This window comes from Oxyura jamaicensis, chromosome 12 (assembly GCF_011077185.1).
Source record: "Oxyura jamaicensis isolate SHBP4307 breed ruddy duck chromosome 12, BPBGC_Ojam_1.0, whole genome shotgun sequence".
In the NCBI taxonomy this organism is placed as follows: domain Eukaryota; kingdom Metazoa; phylum Chordata; class Aves; order Anseriformes; family Anatidae; genus Oxyura; species Oxyura jamaicensis.
Window position 1 is genome coordinate 2,986,314 of NC_048904.1, and position 20,442 is coordinate 3,006,755.

Below are 20,442 nucleotides of genomic sequence, written 5' to 3' on the forward strand. Positions count from 1 at the left end.
CAATTTATGCCCCACTACATTTGATATGAGGGTAGAATCAGGAAAATCTCCTAGAGAAACTATGCAGGAAAGAAAAAAGTAACAACAAAAATGCCTGAATGAGTAGCATCCCGCTAAACAAGTAGCCGTGTTTATACCTGTCAGAGGACAAGAGATCAAAAGAGAAGAAATGAGCTGTTGTAGAACTGGAGGTGCCCATGTGGTGGTGCAACTGGCACCCAGCGGCACTTCCACATCACTTGACCACAGGGCATTCAGACCAGGGGGATTCACGCACTTAACTCAAAGCAACTACAGGATATGTCTACTTCTCCAAGCCTGCTACTGTCATTAAGGATTACTGTTTGAGAGAGCAGCTTACTTCATGGGCATTAATCATTAGCTCCTTCTCTGGTATGTGCAGCAACTGCAGGGTCCAAACTCCAAACCATCAAGATGGTCCCAGGGAGCCGCAGCCCGTGGCCGCGTGCGGCCTGAAGACTGCTTTGGGACACAGCCCCCACCAGGCCTGAGGTGTGCAGAAGAAACCCCTCAAGGTGCAGAAACAGAGTTACCCAGTCCTTGAGACAGCGCAGGGGGAAAGCAGACAAACAAAAGAACAACTTTGAGAACGTTTCAAAACAGTGGATGAACAGCCCCTGAATTCTACTTTATTTATTTTTTATTAAACACTCCACAAGGTGAGGATCACATCTTTACCTGGGGAAGTATCCTTGACTAAGGCCCAAAACTTGAAGACAACTTTCTCCCCAAACATAGCTAGGTGCAAGTCAGCAGTTCAAGCTTAGAGCAGCTTCACCAAGTCATTACTTTGCCTTTAACGTAAAGTATTCTTTTCTGCATACTTGGATTCAAGAGTTCAAGCAAACCTAAGCTCTGAGAAAACCTGGGCTTACAGACCTTATTTTAAGAGCTCCTTTAGCCACATCCAGCTCTAAAAACCAGCAGACACCACAGAGACTACAGCGATGAGTGCCTGCCTGCACACAGACACAGCTCTACACTAAGTCACCATAAAAAAGTGCATCTTCCAAGCTGGTAGGTAGACTCTTAAATCATAGAAACATAAACACAGCAATGTTTCCTTACTCCTCAAAACTTCCAGCAGTTTCTAACAAACCAGCTCCAACCACCTCCAGCTCCTATAAAGCTCTGAGCCGGTCAGTTACTATCTGTGGAAGCTGTGGGTAATTAGCTCCCAGGTACACCTGCCTGCCCAAACCACTTCTGCCTGCTGGCTCACGTTAACCCCTGAGGTCACCCCTAGCCTTGTTCCACCTGCAGCCTCCTGCCCATGCATGGGTCTGGGGATTGGGGTTTCCCTCTCACAGGCTCCAACCCGCCTCCAGCTTCCCCAGCGCCCTGCCCTGAGCTCGCCAGACCCGGCTTTGCAGCACCAAGCCCACCACGGGCGCCCGATCGCAGGGCACGTGTGGCCCCGTCGTTGCCACGAGCGCTCACAGCCAGCCGAGACCCATCCTGGAAACCCGGCCCGGCAGCGAGGGCGGCTCTCGCCCTTCCTGCGCCCTGACCTGCCGCAGCTCCTACGTCAGCGGCTGCTCTCGGAGCAAAACTCTGCAGCAGGCTATTTAGTGCTCGTCCGGCAGGCCCGCGAATGCAACTGTAAACCGAGAAGTCACCGTGGCTGCCAATGATCTGATATACTGGGGAGCAGGCGAGGAAGGACCCGGGAAATAAACTGGCTTTGTGAATGTTATTTATATTTATTGTGTATTTTTAAGCACCCTTTCAGGAGTTAGGAGCTTCATACTACAGGGAGTGTTGGTATATTAGGCTCACATTTCTGCTACTGAAAGGACTCTCTAGTCTGACTTTTACAGGAGATGTTTTGACAACAAAACTGAGCAGCTATGATTAGCCTGATAAAAGGGAGCCAGAGTTGGAGTATTGATGGTATGTGCATCTAGGATCTAGTTACAAAATGGGCTTTTAACCACATTCTCCCTTGTGAATTCATGTTATCAGAGGCCATCTTAAAGAAAAAAAAAAAAAAGACAAACAAGCTTTCTTTTTTTTTTGTTTTACATGGATATTTTTCTTGTGTTTCTTTATGTTTATGAAAAATGAGACATTAATAACCTTGACCAGAGCCACACACCGAGCAGACAGGCACTGTGCAAACTTCCCCCCGCAGCTTCACTCACCTCGCTCGGTGCCGGGAGCGGGAGCAGCCGTGACTCCATTCAGCTGGAGGAAACCACAGGGTCCAGTTCTGGCCTCGTCAGCGGAGTCCAAAAGTCCAGAAGGATTGCATTGAGACCTGCAGGCTTTTGGAGCTTCTTGTTCTTTCTAAAATATAATTTATTTTGAGAATATATTTTCAGAGCTGATTAGCTAGCCTACTAAATCATTGCACTGCCTAACCCCAAAAAGCAACCCTGACAAACAATTAACAATAGAATCACCATTGTGGCAACAAGTGATGGATGGTTCAAGGGTGTAGCTTGGGCCTGGCCTTTGTTCAGAAGAAAGTTGCTGCCGCTAAATAAAGAATTGGGTAGTAAAAGGTGAGAGCGAACAGATCATATCTAGAATAAAACTATTCGCTCTCCTTCAGGGTATGTTTCCTCATAGCAGCGAGCATCTCATGAGAGGCAGGCAGGCCCCATCACTCAGGGCAGGCTGTGAGACAGAAACTGCTGCACACCAGCCCTACTTCTGCACAGCCTGGGACAAAATACTCTCCCAGTTTCCCCTCTTCTGGGTGGGTGCAGTACGGTGTCTGCTTGGCCGGGCTGGCTGGTCTCTGCCCTGTGTGCATTCAGGACATGGTGATTTCAGGCCTGCAGAGCCCCCCGCCTGGCTCTCACCTCCCTGAGTCTCTGCAAGCTGCCCCTAGCCCCCCAGGCTGCCCCTGGCTCCCCAGGCTGCCCCGTGCCCGCTGGGCTGCCCCATACCTGCTCCGGAGGCTGCTGCACCGGGAGGATCCCTGGGGTGGTGGGGCTGAGCCTCCCAGCTGCATTCAGCTCCCTCCCTTGGAGAGTCAAATGCATTTGGAACGGGTTCGCCACCATCTGACGGTGTTGGCAGCTTCGCTGGCTTTGTGGACTTGCAACAACTGTCTAGGTTTTGAGACCGCAGAGTCCTTTTAAGTGCTGGATAAAAGGACTGCATTATCAAAAGGAGAACATCTGGCACTGTAAGAAAGTTTGTTTCTAAATCCCTACAAGAGCACCACACAGCCCTTGTTATGTTGGCTTAAAAAAACAGGGAAAACCTTCTGACTTCTACCCATTTGTCAGAGCACCAAATGACAAATCCCAGGGGATCCTCACAGCTAACAGAAATGCTGGCTATTGCTTCCTTACGTTATGAAAGGAGCAGGCTGGTTCCAACTGTCCAGGTTCAGTCCCAGACAGTGCTGGTGGGTTACTGTTAAGAGCTGGATTTTCACCTGTGGACAGCTTCCTGTAAGTCAGGGCTGTTGGGATTTCTTTTCAACCCCTTGAAGACCATGGCTCCAAGTTCTTTTTAATTTCCAAAGGCAGTTTCCTGATTCCTACTTTTCTGTCATGACTTTCTAATTGTTTTGTTAATTTACCAAACGTCCTGTAACTCATTGCTATGCTGTTAAGAGAAATAGAATGATCTATTGTAATGTCCCCCTCTGATTTTATTGTGCAGAAATTAAAAAGTAGTAAATAGAAGGACAAAAAAGAAAGCTGGGTACGTATGGACTGTAAAACAGGTGGTAGGTAAATATTAGTTACCATGGACCACCATAAAGACCACATGGTTGCAAGGACCATTTAAGGTCTACAAACATTTTAAATAGTAATCAAGATGTTTTAGAAACTTTGCCAAACAAGACGAACTACCTACCTGCAATCTGCCCTGGAATGTTATTTTGTGTGCTGCACATGCGCATGTGCACACGCACACACACGCTCACACGTATCTAGGTCACATTTTTTTTAGGAACAAACAGAGTAAGAGAAAGTCATTGATTAGTTCAGTAAATTATTTATCTTCATATTTTGAGGAGGCTTTGCCGTTTTCTGCTCTTACTGAACCTTAAGATAACAATTTACTTAGTCCTGACCTACCCTATGCTGTGTTAAACAGCCAACTTGTTGAAGTCGGGTCAGACAAAATGACCAGAGCTGCAGCACCAGAAATACAGAAAAAGCAAAACTGCAGCCTAGAGAGCTCACAGATCACCATAGCAGGGAACGTGGGCTGAAATTCCGAGGCACATTTAAAATGATATCCTGGTATTTTTGGAGTTCAGAGGTTAATTTGGGGAGTGGATTTGTTCTTTGGAGAGCAGGTTTTGTTTCAGAAGGGGACTCCTGAGCCTGTTTGTGCCCATTTCTGCTCAAGGACAATGGAACCAATGTGATCAATTGCGCTAAAAGCAACAGAAAATGCAGCTCCTGTGCCTACCCCCCCCCCCCCCCCATCTGCCACTGATGCCTCTTCAGTAGCAGCTCCGTGGCCCACTTGCAGCATTTTGCCCTAACAGTTAGGAGCCCGAGTGGTGGATGAGGGCGTCATTGTACCGAGCAAAAAATGCAGACCTTCATTCACACATCTGCACGGGCAAAATATGTGCTTTTGTGACCGACGGCAGTGATAAAGCCACCTGGAAAACATCAGCTTGATGTGCAAGGGGGACAGTGCACAGAGCACATCAATGTTCCCTTACAGAACTGAGAACAAATGTGTGCTATATTGCTGCCTCGTGCTGGATGATCCCTCTGTGCCCGAACTGCTGGTCTGTATACCTCAAAGCGCCTGACGGACATCTCAGTGGGTATTTGCTGCCGGGGTGCACTGGGTGCAGAGCACACCGTGCCATGACAGTCTCTGGTTATGACCCACCTGCTCCACTGCTTCCCCACATGCACAGCTGCCGCGATGCCTGTGCCGGTGCACAGTGCCGGATGCCTGTCCCAGCACGATCTCAGGGCTGGGCTCACTTTTGGTCTCAACACAGCGTGTTCCTCGCTGATCTAAGGAGATGATAGATAGATAGATGCAACTTGGAATAACGCCTCTCTGCCTCCCTCTTACCTCCTTTTCGGGGGGGTTCCCCCCCACCCCACGAGGCCGTGCCCTAAGCCTGGGATTTATTTCCCATTCAGACATCCCCGCGGCTGCCTGAAACCGGCAGCAACCTGTGCGCCCGGGGCCGCCCCTCGCTGCCCGGAGGCTGCGGGGCCAGGGAGGCCGCGGAGCCCCGGAGGCGGCCGCGGAGCCCCGGAGGCTGCCCGCAGGTGGCGGGGCCGCGGCTGCCGCTCCGCGCCGTGCCCGCCAGGTGTCGCCGCGACAAAGTCTGTGCGGGTGTCGCCGGGCTCCTGGCCCCACCTGCCCGCGGCCGGGCGCCCTCCGCCGCCCCCGGGTGGGCTCTGCCTCCAGCCCCCCCCTCACCCCCGCCCCACCGCGTTCCGCTTTCCGCAGGCGGTCCCGGGCCGGCCGCCCCCTCCCCAGGACAGGGGCTGCGGGGCGTAAAGGTGACGGGAAGCCAGCCTGTGTTGCGGGAGGCACGGGGAGACGGGGAGAGAGGGGCACAGGGGAACGAGGAGGAGGAGGTAGGGGAGACCCCTCTCCCTACCCCTATTCTTACCAGCGACAGGGTCGCCGGGATCCCCCTGACCCTCTGCGCATCCCGGCGGCCGCTATCGCTTCATCCCCCCGGTTTGGGGCGCACCGGGGCCGCCGCTCGGCCCGGGGGGCTTCAGAACGGCTCTCCGGCGCGGATCCCGGGCACGTTTTATTGTTTTCTTTTTGTTTTGTTTTCAGCAAAACACTATCAGCAGAACAATTCCAGCACCACACCCCTGTTATCATTTAGGTAACCTCCCTGTTTGAAATATTTCAAGTGGATAATAAAATAGTCATCGTATCCGCGCAAATTCCCGCAACGCGGAGCGGGGATACTCCTCTCGGTCGCCCCCGCCCCCCTCCCCTCCCGCCCGTGCATCCCGTGGGGCCGGAGCCGGCCGCGTCCCGCAGCCACCTGGTCCCGGCCCGTTCCCCGCTCCGCCCTTCGGGGCTCCACGGCCCCATCCCTGGCCGCTGCAGAACCGATGGCAAAATCAGTGGGAAAGGCGCTCCAGGGGCGCGCAGGCGACGCGGGGGATTTTCCGTGCCCCCGACGCCGCCGGGGATGCTGCGGGTGCCGGGTGCTCGCCCCGCACCGCCGGCTGCTCTCGGCTGGGCAAAGCCCGGGAGAGAAGCGGCACGTTGCATGCGGGGAGGCAGAGCCAGGGGAGGAGCGTCGGGGCCGGAGCGAACGCATAAAACCGGCCCCAGGTGCTGAGCAGCCCCCGGAGCAGGCGACAACCGCGCCGTTCAACTTCGGTCCCCTCCCGGTGCCGGCCGGCGCGCAGCATCGGTGCTGGTCCCGGCCCCGGTGCCGGTCCTGGTGCCGGTCCCGGTCCCGGCACGGCGGCCCCATGCCGCCCGGCACCCCGGGGCCAGCCGGGCGCCCCGTCGGTGCAGCCCCGGGGGCGCCCCCCGCCGCCACCCCGCGGGGTCCCCGCCGCCTGCCCCCGGGCCGTGCCCGCAGGAGGAGCCGAGCTCTCCGCCCGGGGGGGATCGCTGTGAGCCTCCTCGCCGGCAGGTGATCCGTTTGCCATTTCTTGTTACCCTGCTTCCCACCTCCCCCGCCTTTCTTCCCCCCCGGCTGGACAACTCCCTCCTTTGGAGAACACGCCCAAGTAGCTGAAGAAGAGAGAAAGGGAGGGAAAAAAAAAAAAAAAAAAAAAAAAAAAAAAGGAGAGCGAGAGAGGGAGATAGTTAACATTGAACCTGGGGGGAGCGCCCGGAGCCTCCGGCGCTCGGGAGGATCCCGCAGCCCCAGTACATCGCCGGCAATAAAGCGCTACGTGTGACAGGCATACAAATCCGGGCTAGAGGGAAAAAGAGCAGGCGAGAGGGGCAGAGCCGGCGGACGGGCGGTGCGGAGAGCCCCGGCCGAGGGCCATGGTGAGCGCCCCCGGGGGGTCCCCAGCGCGCAGCGGCGGCGGCGGGCGGCGGGGGCTGCGGCGGGGGCTGCGGCAGGGGCTGCCCCGCTCGGCCACGCTGTCTTGACCCGGCGGCACCCGGAGCGCACCCCGGGCATCATTTCGCATGTTGGGCTGAGCCACGGCAAGCTGGGAATATGAACAGGAAAACAAGGCGCTGGATTTTCCACATCTTCCTGAGCCTGGGGATTGTGTATATCAAGATCGGGTAAGTAACTTTTTTTTTTTTTTTTTTTTTTTTTTTTTTTTTTTTTTCTCCTTTTATAACAATTGCGCTCTCTCTCGCTCTCAGCCCAACCTGCCCAGACGTGTTACTATTTAACTCGGGAAGTCTCAAAAAAAAAAAAAAAAAACACCACCCGATGCTGGTGATCACGATTATTTTTTGAGACAGGTAGAGCCCCCGCGCCTTACCGACCCTTGGGGGCGCAGCCTCCACGGGGCAAGGCGGCGGCCCCAGCGATGCGCGGCCCCGTCGGGAGGGACACCTGGGGGCATGAGGACACCCGGGCTTTGGGGGACACCCGGTAATTGGGGGGGGGGGACACCCGGGACTGTCCGCAGCCCCTTCTCCGTGCCCGGCTTGAGGTACCGCGGCCGCCCCTGTCCCAGCCGGCTCCCGCAGCCACCTGCCGCTGGCGACCTCCGCGCCCCCCCCACGCCCCCCCGATGCCCCTGGGCCACCGAGGGGACACAGCGGGTCCCCTCCGGTCCCCCTCCGGTCTCGCAGCATCTCCGGGCCGGGTCAGGTGCGCTCGGCTGCGGGGGAAGCGGCGCGGCCGGGGGCAGGGGGCTCGGGCTCTCGCCCTCGCTCTGTCTGCTGGACGGGAGGCGAAGCCCCCCCTGCCTGCTGCCTGTGCCCGGGCACGCACCGCTGCTGCCTGCGCTTTCATTGACGAATGAGGAAGTTGGGTCCCGTTTTGGCAGGAGCCCACGTGCTCCTTATCTCTGCTCGGGCTGCGGAGGGAGAGACGGAGAGGGAAGAGGCAGGGGGAAAAGGCGGCTGCTTGCCGGGGGCACCTGCCGGAGCAGGCCCCACCGGGTGTTGCCGCATTTGCCTCCGTGCCGAGCCTCCCCCCGGCCACCTTTGGTCTCTTGTCGTTGCAGGGGATTTTCCTCGGTGGTGGCCCTGGGAGCCAGCATCATCTGTAACAAGATCCCGGGGCTTGCCCCCCGGCAGCGGGCAATCTGCCAGAGCAGGCCCGACGCGATTATCGTCATCGGGGAAGGGTCCCAGATGGGCATCAACGAGTGCCAGTTCCAGTTTCGCAACGGGCGCTGGAACTGCTCAGCCCTGGGAGAGAGGACCGTCTTCGGGAAGGAGCTGAAAGTGGGTACGTTGCCTCTCTGCTAGCTACTGCCGGTCCCACCCGCATGACACTGAAAAGGGGCACACGGGAGGCCACGGGGCGCTGGGAAGGGGCAGTTTGTGCACACCGCTTGTGTCTGCGTACTTAAGGATGTGAGCAAGGTTAAAGGCAGTGCTCAGAGACTGAATGCTGAGCAGGGTTTGAATTACATGTCTGGGTGTAGAAACATCAACAGTGATACTGCCTGATGTTTGTACTTGTTAGGACAGAGGTCCAGCAGTCACTCACCGCATAGAAGAGTTGCTCTGTAGTAACTACTGTAGTGACCCCTCTCCCACCAGGAGGAATGGGTGCGCTGCAGTTTGAGATGTCAGGGCATTTACAAACAGATTGTTTCAACTAACAGTCAGGAGATCCGATTTCCAGCTTCCATTTTTTTGCAGTACAAAGTACATTGAAATCCTTAACTAAACTGGCATCGGTATTGATGAACACATTTGAGGAAACGGAGCTGAGGTTGAAACTCTCATGCCCTTGGACTGCGGAATGCACAGTAGTGGAGCTTACTCAATGTTTGTTGATTCCACAGCACTTAAAGAGAAAGGAAAAGAGTTTTCCAAAGAACGGTATAGCAATTTTTAGAGCGGTCGTTGAAAGCTGATCGCTCACAGTATGCTGTTCCATGTCCAGAAGGTGAAGCTGGGACCTGTGGTTTCAGCCTTCAGGTCTCTCTGCCTCCTCCCCATCTGGAAGGTAGATAGGAAAACCACAAAAGCAGCCAAACAACTCTCAGTGTGATAGAAACCATGGGTGTTTCATGAGAACCCCAAACTTCAGCTATGCCTGTCTTCCAGCTTATGGGGAAACCCTCTGGACTAGACTGGCTTCCAGGCACCATTCAGCTGTGTGTGGACAAATGGCAGGACCTGGCCCTAGCACCCCATTCCTCGCATTCTCATGGAGAGAGACAGTGTTGCCATTCTGCTTGGGAAAGCCCAAGAATGCTTGGCATTAACTGAACGTCATTTTATCACCTGTGCATGTTGATATGCGTATTTTCCAATAACTTGAGGCATTTAAGGAGCAGAAAGAGAACAAACGAACTAATTTTTAAAGTCCAGTGTAAGCAATAGGTCTTTCAACACCTTTGATAATCAAACACAGTGAGTCAAGTAGGGTATGTGAAAACCACACTGCACGACATTGTGAAACATCTGAAAATGGACCATATACTCAGATTAGCTCATTGTTTCTATTCCTTGAGCTGGGCTGTTCCTGTCAGCGATCCATGCAAATGTTTGCCACTTATGTCAGTGAAGAGTCCATTTGGATGGCTGACAGGTTTGGGCTCATTTAGCCTAAGAGTAACATTTCCTTAAGCACAAAATGTGAGAAGGATTTCTTCTCCAACAAATTATAGAAGTGCGGAGTTATTGTGGTCTGTTGTATAAACATGCACTCGGTTCCTCCACCCCTCCCAAAATTGAATTATTTAGCTAGTGGGTTATATTTAGGTCCTTTTAAAGAAAGTCAATATTAAAGGAAGTAGACTTTGATCTGTCATTGAGGTGATAACTCTTAATACCTTCTATCTACCCATTACGATGCTAAGATGGATAGCGCAAATTCATCGCTGGTTTCAGAGCAGAGCTGAGCGTTGAATATCATCCAAATTATAAAAGTTGTTCAAAGAATAAGCAAAAACTTCAAATTTAAACAGCTTCGGCATTTACATTTAAAAATAACCTGAAAAAAATCACACAGGTTCTGAGATCAGCAATAGTATATCCCACATGCATGTAAGACATGCAACGGTGTCTCAAGGATAAAAATACTCAGGCCCTCAACTGTCATGAAATACTACAGTAAGCACCTTTCCTTGATTTCCCTCTCCTCCCCTAATATTTCTATGTAGGGATGTGCTCTGTGCTACCATTCACAGAACAGGGACTAGTACTTGATTCTGGTTAAAAAGGTAACACCCGCATGCCACAAAGCTAGAATTCAAATGTGGTGTCCAGAAATGGGAGATCAGGCCAATATCCCTTACCCTAAACAGGAGAGAGTGTGACAGGAGGATCTGTATATCCTATTGGATGTATTTGGTGCTTAGTGTGCAGAAGAACAAACCGGGTCACCAATAGGGTAAAGATACTGTACCCCTGCCATTTTTTTAAATTAATAGCAACAGCTCTAGCTTCTCATGCCTCTGACACAGCGTGTATTGCAATATACTATTCAAACAGCAGCACATTAGTACTTTTATAGCCTTCAGAGGCTGGTTGTATTTCCTGCTCAGTCGCATCCTTACGGTGATCCCTTGGAAGCTTGCAGGGCACCTTTGTCTGGCCACGGGCAATGGAGTCGGGGGCTACATGACCTCATTCCTCTTTCCCTGTTAGGCGGCGGTGCTCAGACTCGAGCGGCACTGCTGCGCTTGCTCTATGATTAGGGGATGACTTCAGAATGACAGTAATGCGGCTCGCCTTGCCGCTGCGCTGCTGAGCGCGTGCAACCGGCAAATTCTAATATCAATTTGGGAGGATGTGCTTAAGTAACTCTTATGCTAATAGGATTTGTGTGTGTTAGCCCATACAAATAAGTTGCCCTGGATACCACATATTCTTGGGAACTATTTCCCAGCCCATGATTTTGATGGCACACCAAGCAAAGTCTCTTTGAAAACAGGTTTCATTGCTTTTTTTACTGGGTGATCTCGTTTATGCATGTTGTGCAAATGCACCCAAATTATTTAAATTCTCCCATTGACACTGCGGGGTGATTCAGGAGGCCTAATTTCTCCCAGTGGCTCTGCTGATGTGGGGTTGAAGGACCCTGTCACTCTCCTTTCCTCCTCTCTTTTTCTCTTTTCCCTTTTTTTTAAATGGCAACAGGGCTACTAGCCTTGGGGAAACACTTTGAAGTCTGCAGAAAGAAAGCATCAAACAAATTTTTCCTTTTCTTCTCTGTAGCATGTGTGGTTATGTATTTTAACAAATTTACATTTAATCTGTCTCCCAGTGATAATGTAGTTGTAGAGCTTGCAATCATTTAAACTCATCCATGCTTCATACAGCCGATTTGTGATCACAGACCGAGTGTCCCAACTCATTATAGCCTGCTCCCAACCAGTGCACAGCATATACACTCTGTTTCTTGTGTCATTTTATCTGGTTTGTCCTTCAAAAGAGAGATTCTTCCCTACTGATACGCTGTGGATATCTTATCGTGACAGCTGGTGACAGTAGTGCCAATAACATGAAGAGAAATAACAGTAAAAATGACATCGGTTTGCTCTAGGCTTGGTCCAGTTACAGCAGGAAATTATAAAACTGCAAACAAGATTAACACAAGGATTTTTTTTTCTAGACAATTCTGTAGAAACCTTATTAATAATGTAAAGTCACAAAGAGATTTTTTAAAATAACCATGGAGATGATGCAACATGGCAATTATGGACACTTTTGAAACCAAACACATTTGTTACAGTGGTCAGCACTTCTGTTCCCAAAGCCAGCCGCAATGAAAACCCAAGGTTTTGAAGCAAGATAGGCCAAAGAACCCCCACCCACCCCTTCTGCTTCAAGCCTGAACATCCGAGCAACGAGAGGAGCCTCTGACAGAATCAGACCATCAGATCTGGGCTCTGGTGGACCACAGAAAGAGCAGGTGCTATGGCAAAGTGCATCCTGCATCGTGCAGCCAGGTGGTCAGCAGGAACTTCACAGGTTGTGGCAGTGATAAGCCAAGGTACAAGCAGGGCATAACTACCTCAAATAATTACTTCAGGACACCCATACTTTTCATGGCATCTAGAGGGCAAAAATACAAAGCTGTCCTTTTGTTACAATGGAGCTTCACTGCCACTATTCAATGAGACTCATAGGAAAAATTTCCAAGTAGAAATAATAAAAACTATTTGACTGCATCTCTACAAAGTGATATAGTGAAGTGGAAACATTTCAGTGCAGATCTCTGAGAAGAAAGGCAGTGCAGCCTTGCAGAAGCTGTCATGGACCCTGATGGGAGAAGATGAAGGGGATCATCTGAGGGCTACAAAGATGTGTAGCGGTCCCTGAAGAACATCACAGCAAAACTGGTTTCAGCCAAGTATTCATCCAGGTCTTACCAAAATCCAGCACTTTTTAGTTTCTTTTACATTGACAGCTTTTCAGTATAACCCCTTTGATACCTCCACCCGTCTGACATTACTCATGCCAGTAAAGCTGAAAGCAAAAGAAGAATCCACGTGAACTGCCCTTAAAACTTCCGAGTTTTAAAACTGCCCTTAAAAATTCCGAGTGCAGCAGGCAGCCCAGTGCTGTGCCCTTGCCTGGACTCAGGGATCACTGCAGAAGTATCCAGACATACACCTTGGAACTGAAGAGGATGTTAACTTATACGCTGCAAATTTAGCTCTGCACTGCCCACTGATCCAAATTCAGCAGTGATTTACTTTCCCTATATTAAAATAAGCTTTCCGGCTGTGCCTTCAACAGCGTGAAGAAGAGGAGACATTTCCACTCTCACTGAAACAAATGACAACCAACCCACAAGCCAGCCTCTAACAGGCTTGCTCAGTAGCTACCAGTTGGGTAGGATCTCCTTTGCTCATGTGCAAAGAGAACGAGTTCTAGCAAGTTCTCCTATGTAGCCTGGTCTGGTCTAGCTAAAAGATACGTAACACTGTAAAATCTAATTTGTTATTGTTATAAAGACAACTTTTGAAAAGATCCCAGTACAGGTGTGTTCAAAAAGGGTTTCCATGTTCAATCATTGTTTAGAGCTTTTTTGATTTTAAGTACTGGTGTAGTCTCTTGTGTCAGGTTTTAAACTGTCTGATTCTCTCTGAATTACAAAACAGCAGACCAGGGAAATAACCACAGGCAAACCAACATGAAAATGCTTGTCGTTTTCACATTGCACATGCTCTAAGTGGTGCTGCATTATGCAGCGTGGCCAATATCTAGAAGAGGGAGTGATGAATTCTGATCAGCGGTGTTAAGAAAACCCTGAGATATACAGAAAAGAAATACTGCTGTAATTAACAGGAGTCTTATCTACTCAAGTAGGGCCAGAATTTGCATTTCTGTGCTAAGCTTCCAACCCCTACAACCACTTTTCAATGTAAATATCTTGCACAAGAACAGTTATTTGCAGGCAAAATAGAGGCTAGGCTGAAATACGGCCTGAACATCCAAAACCCAGCATGCTGATCTATGCCAAAAAGTCAATCTTTCTAAGCAGGGACTGTCACAGTAAGATAAAACATTGCCCCAAGGTCACTGTAGTTGGAATTCCCATCAGAAGGTTTTCATACCTGCCTTCAGACGTGTCTTGTGAGTACATGTTTCAGAGAAACAAAAAGATTACATTTCACTAGAGAGACAGAAGAGCTCTCTCCTACTGCAGGGTCAGTACGTGGGCTTTTCCGAAGCAACGCACTGGCGTGGAGGGATCAAAGCCACCTGAAAAGGGGAAACCATCGTTTGAGCTCCAGAATACTTGCTGTGATTTTTTGCAGTGTATATACATTGAATAGTAACTTTACAAGCCTAAAGAGGGTATATTTTTTTAAAAAGGTCACTATATCTGGGCTGCTTTCTGTATAAGAATTTCCCGTGGTGATGAAACAGTGACTAACCCCCCAAAGTCTCAAATGTTTTTTAGAGCAACTCTACTAATTTAATGTATGGGTGCTAATCTTTTCAGAGAAGGTACTGTCAGTTTTTATAGGGAACAGTCATTTTTGTTTCAAGACAGTACAAACCCCTCAAAACTCTGAGCCACTACAGGAGGGAGGAGAAAAAATCGAAGGGGGATATTTCAATGATTTTTTAAGTGACCATTTTTATTAATCACACATGCTAGGTTAAAGAATAATTACAAAAAAAAACAAACCAAACCAAACAAACAAACAAAACCAACCAACCAAAAAAAACAACCCCCAAATTAAAAACAACTCCAAGACCATACATAGTCTACCAAGAAAAGAGACGGCACACCCCAAAGTAGGCAGAGGAAGAGTTCTGTTCTTTGTTCTAACTAGGTATGAGTTATGACCTCTATAGAGGGATATGAAGTAATGCTAGCTATGGCACATAATTGGCAAGGTACGTTGTATTTTCCATCTTTATATTTTCACAATCATATTTCAGCTCATGTCACTGCAGATAACTCCCTCTTTGACCCTTTGGCTTTAAATAGCAGAAAATATAACCCAGGTTTTCAGGTGAGATAAATAGAAATTTGTCTTTTTCATTTCACAGCTCAGTCAATTTATGAGAGGGGCCAAGCTGTTTAGTAACATGCTTAGATCCTGAGAGGTACCAAATGGCTGAGCACTTGCTGACTTCCTGAAATCAGATCTGCTCTGTATCTTGCAGGCTTATGCCCTGTTTCTGATGCTCCACCAAGTTATTTTGCTTCTTTTTAAATCCAAGTTCTCATTTGTAATCAACATGACCAAAGTTTTTAATAAATTGTTGGCATTTTCAGATTAAACGTAAAAAATTCAAGCTGGCTGAATTAATAGCAGGATGCAGAGCCGTCCTTGCAGCCATTACACAGGCGCTTGCTGACCAGCCAAAGCCCAGTCCTGCCAACACTTACACACAAGAGCAAAGATGTTCATGTGAACGCTTGCAGGATTAATGCTCCAGCTGTGTACGAGTTCCAAATGTTCTGTGACAGGGGAACCACCCATGCTGGTAATATTTACGTTTTCACTTGTGATAATCTTCACCCCTGCCCTCTGACATCCCGTGGTGGTGGCTGACAGTGCAGATCTCGGTGAGAGCGCTTGGGATTGTCTTGTGCTACCCAGTGCAGGGGCTAAAGACAGGACTCAGTGCTGGGAAGGACAGTTTGCATGGGAAGAGTGGAGTTGCAGAGCTGCAGGAAGTCGGGGATGTCAAGCTACCCGCCATCAAAGCAAACAGAGCTGCAACACACTGCTCCGTGGGGGAGTGGGCATTTTTTTTTTTTTTTTTCCATGGACACAATGCATACATTATGAAATTAGAAAGAGCAGGGAGATATTTGTGTCTGACCCACCAAGAAAAGCCTCTGTGTTCGTCCAGCACTGAAGCACTTGTTTGGACTGGTCTGGATGGAGGAGCAGAGCCAGGCAGCCATCAGTGCCCACTCCCCATGGCCCAGCCAAGTGCTGAGGGGTGGCACTGATGGCTTGGGAGCAGGGGTGCCACTGCCCTGCCAGCCCCAGTGCACCTGCACCGAGCTTGAACATCACTTCTGGTAACACAGTGCTTATACCTGGGAATGCTGCCGTGGTTGGAAAGCCCTGTCGGATCCCCAGCCTTGTAAATGATGGGAGCAGGCTCTGAGAGCCTGCCATCCCCCATTCCGATATCTCTAACGCTTGGAGTTCAGCTCAGGGCTGTGCTCAGCCTCTGCTCAGTCCAGACTATGGAAAGGCCATGTCGTCTGAGAGCTGAAGGGACAGCTCTCACAGCCGGCTTTGAGGATTCCCTTGTTCCCCTTTGCTTTCTCTGTCTTTTCATCAGCTGCTGCAAGGCTGACACTAGAGGTGTGATACTCCCCAGCACTTTGGGAGTATCAGCAGGGTTTTCCCTGCAGACAGCAGTGCAATGGAAGGGGCACCTGTAAATGAGTTGCACTTCCATCAAATACCAGGGGAAGTACACATCACAGTTCTCACACAGGTGTAGCCACCTCTCACCTTCCTCCACAGCTCCTTTACATCCCAGGCAGCCATCCTGCTTCCTTTTGACAGTTTACCCATCACAAGTGGTTTTAGGTGCACCCTTGCATGGTGCTGGCTGGAAAGGCCTTCACAGAGCACTTACCTTGAATCCACATCTAGGATCATGGTTTGTACCGATCCTCCACAAAGATAAACAGATCAGTTGTTATGCGCATTTTGAAATTATTATTTACTTTTTAAATTATTTTTAAAAATAATTTTTAATCCTTCAGGCACTTCAGCTGCCTGCTGAAATCAGAAGAATAGCAGTCGTATTTGTAATCTAAAAGTGGCAGGAAAACACACGTTCTCATGTTTTCCCCATTTTGTTGCAAAAATCTTATACTGTTTTGGTATTTGAAATGGTGCCACAAAAGATGTTCAGAATTAACTATGCCTACCCCTACCCTACGTGCTGACACTTGTGTGAGCTACAGAAGCTTATAAAAGTGAATCATTTATGGAAAGCAGATAGCTTAATGCAGACGTGACAAGCCTGTGCCACTTTATCATTACTGCACAAGTGCCAAGGTGCTTCCCACCTGGCTCGACTCCTCCGGACTCTTGCTTTGTTTACCTTGTAATCTACTAACTTCTGGTTTGGAAAAGCTGCCACATTTTTCCTCAAGCAAGACCAACTTATAAAGTAACTTGTGAAAATATTTTAACATCAAGCTTGACAATGGATTCTGTTCCTGACTGTGCTGGTTTTATATCCTCTATATTGCATTTTGCTTCCCTCTAAGAAACAAAACAGCAGCTTCGTCTTTACAAAGTAGAGACTTAAAATAATCTCCCAGTGTTTTTTTACTCTCTATCTTGAAAACAACTTGTGCTAGATTAGCTAGATTCCATCTGAAGGAAAAACAGAACCAAATGCAAATTTCGACTCAAAATATTTTTTTTTTTTTTTTTTTTTTGGTGCTGTCCCACTCTTGCTACTCCATGAAACAGAAACCTGGCATAATGCATTGCCACTTCAGGAAAGAACCCTCTGAGTGGAGAAATTGGGACTACTTATTGTACCCTCCCCTGTTTACCAGGGCATTTTTCATAGTGCTGTACTTAAAATAGGGGGGATGTAGTTGAAGATATGCTGGAGAAGAATGACTAAGATGCCCTAGCTGGTCCCTGTGGATTCACTCTGGGCTGCCTCTGGTCTCCCCATGCAGCTGGCACAGGGGCACGCAGAGTACTACTCGAATACACTTAAAGCCAGGGATTTCTATCCCACATTCAGATTTTCATATAAACCCCCTAGTTCTAGAAAGCCTCATATGCAAATTCCACAGTCACAACAATTCAACATTTTATGACTGATTTTTATAAGGGAAAACAAGAAATCCTTTGAGATCATCTAGTTCTTGACTACAAGTTCCATTATAAACACAGCGCATCGCGGTGTAAATGGGAATATTACCTCTGCCAATAAAAGGGCACAAAGTTACCTCTTAATAGATTCTGAGTGCCATTTGTTTTCCATTTTACTTCCTTGCCATAAGGAAGAGGATATTTTTCATTAAAAGAACCTTAATGACAAGTACAGAAATTCAGAATTTCATATATATGAAAGGTATGTGGCTGATAATGAAGTGGCTGTAAGATTTCTTTTCTGAGTGATTATTTTTGGTGAATTCCAATAAACAGCAGAAATGTGCTTGTGCACGGATAGCACACTATTGCCAGCAGTTGAAGTCTGTCAGAACTCTGTTGGCAGGTGTTTGGAGAAGGGAAGCTGATCTTCCCTTTGCCCTACCCTAATAAGAGCCTGATCCTGACTGTATTGCTAGCCATCGGAGAAATAAGTGTAGGGGTAGATTCTTAGTCTGCAACATCTGGCAATTTTCAATGGGCTGTGAGATATCCATTAGCAACCTCTGCAAACCTTGGTGTATTTTGAAGGGACCCTCTCTGAGCAGAACAGCTTCCAAAGGCCTCACAGATCCCATAGGCTCCACACATGGGAAGTCCACACACCAGAATGCACGAAAGCTTCAAGAAAATAAATTAAATCATAGATTTAAAGTGAGAATCCCTCCTCCCCCAAACAAACGCACATCCTGCCTTTATAGCCATATTGCACAGAATAATACTGGCTTAACCTCTTCCTCATGGCCCTCTGGTGAGGCTGTTACTTCACCTGGCTTTTGGCATGATACACAAAAGGTCAGGACTATTATTTTCCCATCCTTGGAAAAATTCTGAGATAAAAAAAAAAGCTATTTCCTTGAGTCTGTGCAGATGTCAGTGTTGAGAACAGTGTCACCTATGACTTGAAAAACATGCTTCAGTTGAGCTAAAGTATTTTCAGAAAAAAAAATTCTAAACAAAGTCATATTTCTGAGCTGATTTTGAAAAAGGCTGAAACTGATTGTTTTAGCAATTTCACCCCCCAGCTCCATCTATTTTTTTTCTCTTTTCCTTTTTCTTTTTTCTTTTTCTTTTTTCTTTCTTTCTATTTTGTTTGTTTGTTTGTTTGTTCTCCTTGAGCTAGAGCATTTGCCACCTCTCCTTTGTTATGGATAGTTTAGTCTGACTACTTCTAATACCATTTGGAAATATATACATGAAGTTGTCTAAATAATACCTTATCTCCTACTGCCTCACGGAGAGCTATCATTCTAGACAGTGAACATCCACAAAAATCAATACTTAGAAGAGTAGAGACCTGCTTATGCCTGCAGATTTACAGCACTTCTAATAATAGCCTTCTGATGTTTGTGCTGCAGGAACTTGCCTGTCTTTTTCTGACTCATGTCACCACGTTGCACCATGCATTTACAGCACTGTTTTAATTTCAGGTAGCAGAGAAGCGGCGTTCACGTATGCCATCATTGCAGCTGGAGTAGCCCATGCGATCACGGCTGCCTGCACGCAGGGAAACCTGAGCGACTGTGGTTGTGACAAAGAAAAACAAGGACAGTACCACAAGGAGGAAGGCTGGAAATGGGGAGGCTGCTCTGCTGACATCAGATATGGGATAGGGTTCGCCAAGGTCTTTGTGGATGCCCGGGAGATTAAGCAAAACGCGCGGACCCTCATGAACCTGCACAACAACGAGGCCGGGCGGAAGGTAAGTGCCCTGCTCCCCGCCGCGGCCACCTGTGGCCTGGCACCGGCTCGGACCCCGTCAGCCCCGATGCCGGCGGCACGGTACCATAGGCAAGTAGGCACCTTTGGAAGTGACACAGGCTTGTTGGGCCATCTGCCTGTCTAATATTTGTCTAAATGTTACTCTTTGCGGTTGTAAAACGGAAAAGCAAACAAACATTTTATCTGGAAAGTCAAATGGTTCTGACGATAAAACGCTCGCCTGCTACCGTGCGGGTGAGTGGGATTCCCGTCAGGTTCAGACATGAACTTCTCACTCATTTGAAAAGGGATCATTTTCAACCCAACTGTTTAAACCTCACTCTTTGTGTGAGGACTGCCTCTACAAGGAGAAAAATACTTTAGCAAGCTGACTGCAGACTGACTCAGCGCTAGGCACGGTGCTGATCGCTGTGCACAGAAGCACTCCCACCCCTTCCCCACGGAGTGGGTAGCTGCGAGCAGCTACTGCTGGGGAAGACGGGCTCAGCAGCCTCCAGCACACACATTTCCTGGGGACTCTGGGAACCAACTGCACCGGCTTTCTGGTCAGCAGGCTTGCTGACGGTCGCTGGCAGCCGCAAGAGGCAACCTGACCTGCGCTGCTCTGAGGCGTGCAGGCCGGGCTGTGCCGCACACCTCGCAGCAGCGCCAGGGCTGGGGGCTCTGCCTGACCCCAGCCAGAGCAGCCAGGAGATGGCTGCGTCCCCGTCCAGCACGGCCTCGAGCAGCGAGCATGGGAGTTACCCTTTGCTGATCGCATCTCCCCAGGGAGCGTGCTTCCTCCTACTCTCCCAGCTCTCTGTTTTTCCTTCGCCACTGTTCGCAGCCCTGTGCATTAATCCTCATTGCAGCATTAAGTTAGTGTGACTTAGAAGCAAATGGGAGAAGGAAGTTAGGAAGAGCCATTAATTTGTGGATACTATTTTTGTTGTGGTAATTACCTGTAGGCTCTGAGACATCTCCGCTTAGGTACATGTGCTGCAGCCAAGCAGATGGTATTGAAGAAAAGTCATTTCCAACCCAAACAAAAGCCTAACCTTTTATTTTTTGTTTCGTGCTGCTGTAGGAGTTTTATAGGTCAGATTATGGGATTTACACTGCCCAATATCCCAACTGCCTGGGTCTTGCTCTCTGGTGCAAACATGGTACTTCAAAACCCTAGCAGAATTAGCACTGACTCTGAGCATAACTCAAGGACTGACCTTTAATATTTGTGAATCAAATTATCTCAGACTCACTGACTTTATTACTTGGCTTCTGGTAGCACAAAGGCACATACTGAAGAGCCTGGTAGGACATCAAGGCCCACAGTCTGCTCTGC

The 20,442-nt window shown here is 48.9% G+C and overlaps 1 protein-coding gene and 1 long non-coding RNA gene across 2 annotated transcripts in view; one reads left to right on the top strand and one right to left on the bottom strand.

Moving 5' to 3' along the window:
* Positions 1-2,164: 2,164 nt before the first annotated feature.
* LOC118173317 lies at positions 2,165-3,665 on the bottom strand. Its single transcript, XR_004754123.1, has 2 exons — positions 2,919-3,665; positions 2,165-2,310 (listed from the first exon to the last, which is right to left on the bottom strand). It is a non-coding gene; the product is annotated as an uncharacterized LOC118173317 (long non-coding RNA).
* A 2,609-nt stretch (positions 3,666-6,274) lies between these two features.
* Positions 6,275-20,442, top strand: part of WNT7A (Wnt family member 7A) — a 34,804-nt gene continuing 20,636 nt past the window's right edge. The window contains exons 1-3 of the mRNA XM_035337616.1: positions 6,275-7,200; positions 8,100-8,326; positions 18,830-19,101. Of these exons, the coding sequence (XP_035193507.1) occupies positions 7,130-7,200; positions 8,100-8,326; positions 18,830-19,101 (570 nt within the window). The 5' untranslated portion in view covers positions 6,275-7,129. The remainder of the gene's footprint in view (positions 7,201-8,099; positions 8,327-18,829; positions 19,102-20,442) is intronic.